The following is a 3,728-nucleotide window of genomic DNA, read 5'->3' as shown; positions in this document are numbered from 1 at the left end:
TACTTTAAAAAAACTCAAAAAAGTTCAAAAATAACGATTATGACAATTGTCACTTTTCTTTAGTACACTTTCACTGAAATATTAACTTAACATGTTTACAAAACATATTTTTACCCATTTACTTTAAAAAAACTTTAAAAAGTTCAAAAATAGCGATTGCGACAATTGTCACTTTTCTATAGTACACTTTCACTGAAATACTAATTTAACATATTTACAAAACATATTTTTATCTATTTGCTTTAAAAAAACTCAAAAAAGTTCAAAAATAGCGATTATGACATTTGTCACTATTACCTAAAAAATTATCTATCAAAAGATATATAATAGATTAAATTAAGTAAAATATAAATATATATTAAACATTTTAAAAATATATATTAAAAAATATCAATCAAAAAAATATATTTAAAAAAATTTATTATAAAAATATATTAAAAAAATATCAATCAAAAAAATTTATTAAAAAAATCCTATAACACAAAAGTTAAAAAAATTAGCGATCAAAAGATATATCGGTTATTGCTTAAGTCGAGGGGTATTTTTATTTTATTTTTTTTGTTAATTTTTTTATGTTTTTTTTAAATGTTATTTTAAATTAATATAGTATTATTTGGTTTTGTGATAAATTTTTAAAATAATGTAGCATATTTTTATTATTTGGTGATAAATTTTTAAATTAATATGTATTTTTTCTTTTAAGATATTTTAAAATATTTTTTTCTTTTTTAAAAATATTTCTTAATTCCTAGGGAGGGGAGGAGGGTAGAAGAATTGTGATGAGTCAATTTTATTCATTAAATTGAAATATAGTCTGATAATCTAAGCAATTTTAGGAAAATTAGCACAAAATCTTAAATTTTGTATTTATTAGGGGTAAAATAGACCCCATCTTTAAATTCTAAGTGATTTTTTTAACCTTTGTTGGGAAGGGTTAATTCGAAATAAATTGAAATATATTATTGAAATTTATACAAAATAAAAATATCGAAATATTGTAATAAACGAGTCAATTTTATTCATTAAATTGAAAAATTGTATTAAAATGTATACAGTCATTTATAAATAGAATAAAAAGATCAAAGCGATTTAATAATTTATGTTTTCTAAAATATCTATATTCAAGTAAATATTCATGAATATTCTCTCGATCCCCATGTCTTTTATAGTTTTCCTTAAGATCGTCTTTCGACTTTTTGGGTGTGAATGGATCTATCATTTGGGTCAACGAAGTTTCGGGAATGATTGACCCTATAATGGAAATAATTTGTTTGATCCAACCTATTATATCTAAGATAAATAGATTTAAATATATTACTACTTTTGATTTACAGAAAAATATATTTACATAATAATACTATATTAATTTAAAATAACATTTAAAAAAAACATAAAAAAAATAACAAAAAAATAAAAAAAAAATAATATACCCTTCGACTTAAGCAATAACCAAAAAAATATATATATTAAAAAAAAATATCAATCAAAAAATATATTGTAACAAATTAAAATATATTTTAAAAAAAATATAAAATAAATTTATAATAATAAATTAATATTAAATAATAATAAATTAATCTCAAATAAATAATAAATTTATTAATTTGTAAAATAGAATAAATACATTGCCTGATTTAAACCGGTGCAACGTTCTAAATAAATTCCTTTTTAAATAAATTCCAATTTAGTGATATTGACATTTATGACTGACATGTTAAGATTTAATATTATTATTTTTAGTAATATTGACATTTATGACTGACGCGCAAATATTAAATATAATATTTTTAGTGATACTGACATTTATGATTGACGTGTAAAGATCAAATATTATATTTTCTATTGTTATAGATATTTAAGTGAATCCCTGTTTTAAATAGATTTTAATTTAATGATATTGACATTTATGACTGACATGTTAAGATCAAATATAATATTTTAGTGATATTGACATTTATGACTGACGTGTAAAGATTAAATATAATATTTTTAATAATACTGACATTTATGACTCATATGTAAAGATTAAATATAATATTTTTATTAATACAGACATTTATGAATGACGTGTATATAAAATGCAATATAAATAAGACATGTGTTATAAAGATATGCAATATAAACAAGACGTACGATATAAACAAGACATGCGATATAAATAAGACATACAATATAAATAAGACATACAATATAAATAAGACATGCGTTATAAAGATGTGCGGTGTAAATAAGACATGCGTTATGAAGATATGCGATATAAAGATAAGCGATATAAAGATATGGGATATAAATAAGATATACGGTATAAATAAGATATGCGATATAAATAAGACATGCGTTATAAAGATGTGCGATGTAAATAAGACATGCGTTATAAAGATTAATTAAAATTTATTATGCGGTCAAAATGTTCGCGATAATTTCTTAAATATATATTCAAATTAAATTTTTTAATGTAACTTAATTTTTTAATTGGTGTGTAATATGCCCATTTATAAATGGTATGGATAATTATATTTGTTTGAAGCATAGTTGCCAATGCAACTATCTCCACCTCTGTTCCATAAGTTGCATTTTGAGCCATGCGTGTTCTCTCCAAATATTTGTCAACGGGTTCTCTCAAAAACCCCTCCATCTGCTCAACAATATCCTTGCTTCTCATAAAGAGAATGCATTGCTGTCTCAGAAAATCGTAGTGGCATTCGTCATCACAAACTTCTTTGCTTATACATCTACAATAATGATTAACAATAATTTATTTTAAATATGTATACCTGAAGAGACAATTTCCATCACCAATAATCCGCTCGGTAGAAAAATTATCTCCCATTACACCATTATCATTTTTTGGATATCTTTTCTTGATCGGAAAATGAAAACGTTCAGAATGATAAATTTTCCATATTCTGTTGGTGGGAAGAAATAGATTTGCATCATTTTTCTTAGAAATTACAGTCTCTACTGTCAATTCATTATCTAAAAAATATGCACAATTAAATAATAACACATATTAATACCTTTCTCAATTAACAGTCCTACTTTGTCAATTACAGCTGAAATATTAGGATTAGAAGGCATAACTAATAATTTAAAAAACAAATTATATCGATTTATAAAAATATTACTATTTTCTCGATGGCTACCAAGCTCTACCATCTTCGTTTCATCATTTAATATCTTTATCCTCTTAAAATCTGCATCATCTAAAAAATACATATAATAATAAATATTTTATATTTTTGGTCTTCACAATTCTTATTCTCTTCCCCAATAATCGTGTTGAGTAATTTTGAGACTAAATATTTAAAAAAATTAATGTGAGTTTTATAAATAATACCGTTCAAGTGATTTTCTTGAGCATTTAACTCCTCATTATAACTCACTACCTCACAGTTTTTATCATCTAAAAAATATGTATATTACTAAGTAATTAAGACAATTATATACCTTTTCTTGCAAAGTAATGTTTTATATTACATATATTTGCTTTGCTCTTTAAAATGCTACCGCTAGCATTCATGAGCTCAATATTGCCTAAATATTAAAAATAATTTAATAATAATGATAAATTTCACTTTTAAGAATCCTAACTATTGTATAAGGACCCATCCAAGGTCTGGTCATTTTACCACCTTTCCTATCAGCCCGACGGCTGTTCCAAATAAGCACTTGATCATTTACTAAATAATGGTTATTTCTACCAGCATTACGACTTCTATAATCCCTCT

General features: G+C 23.0%; 1 protein-coding gene across 1 annotated transcript; it reads right to left on the bottom strand.

Annotated features, from left to right (window-relative positions):
* Window positions 1-2,244: 2,244 nt before the first annotated feature.
* On the bottom strand, window positions 2,245-3,519 carry LOC135931534 (uncharacterized). The gene is made up of 7 exons (XM_065468725.1): window positions 3,448-3,519; window positions 3,338-3,403; window positions 3,251-3,295; window positions 3,126-3,203; window positions 3,018-3,080; window positions 2,775-2,976; window positions 2,245-2,732 (listed from the first exon to the last, which is right to left on the bottom strand). Exons 4-7 carry the CDS (start codon window positions 3,154-3,156, stop codon window positions 2,381-2,383), a joined length of 648 nt encoding a protein of 215 aa, XP_065324797.1. The 5' UTR covers window positions 3,157-3,203; window positions 3,251-3,295; window positions 3,338-3,403; window positions 3,448-3,519; the 3' UTR covers window positions 2,245-2,380.
* Between the last annotated feature and the right edge of the window lie 209 nt (window positions 3,520-3,728).

This window comes from Gordionus sp. m RMFG-2023, chromosome 1, assembly GCF_954871325.1.
Source record: "Gordionus sp. m RMFG-2023 chromosome 1, tfGorSpeb1-WG-v2, whole genome shotgun sequence".
In the NCBI taxonomy this organism is placed as follows: Eukaryota; Metazoa; Nematomorpha; class Gordioida; order Chordodea; family Parachordodidae; genus Gordionus; species Gordionus sp. m RMFG-2023.
Note: the sequence above shows the minus strand (reverse complement) of the source record. Positions and strands in the feature narration are given on the sequence as shown.

Excerpts from the sequence above, each read along its gene's own strand:
- LOC135931534 (XM_065468725.1), bottom strand. The coding sequence starts at position 3,156 with ATGGTAGAGCTTGGTAGCCATCGAGAAAATA. Across the intron at positions 3,081-3,125 it reads TGGTAGCCATCGAGAAAATA|TTATGCCTTCTAATCCTAAT; the intron begins GTAATATTTTTA and ends TTAAATTATTAG. Across the intron at positions 2,733-2,774 it reads GATGGAAATTGTCTCTTCAG|ATGTATAAGCAAAGAAGTTT; the intron begins GTATACATATTT and ends TCATTATTGTAG.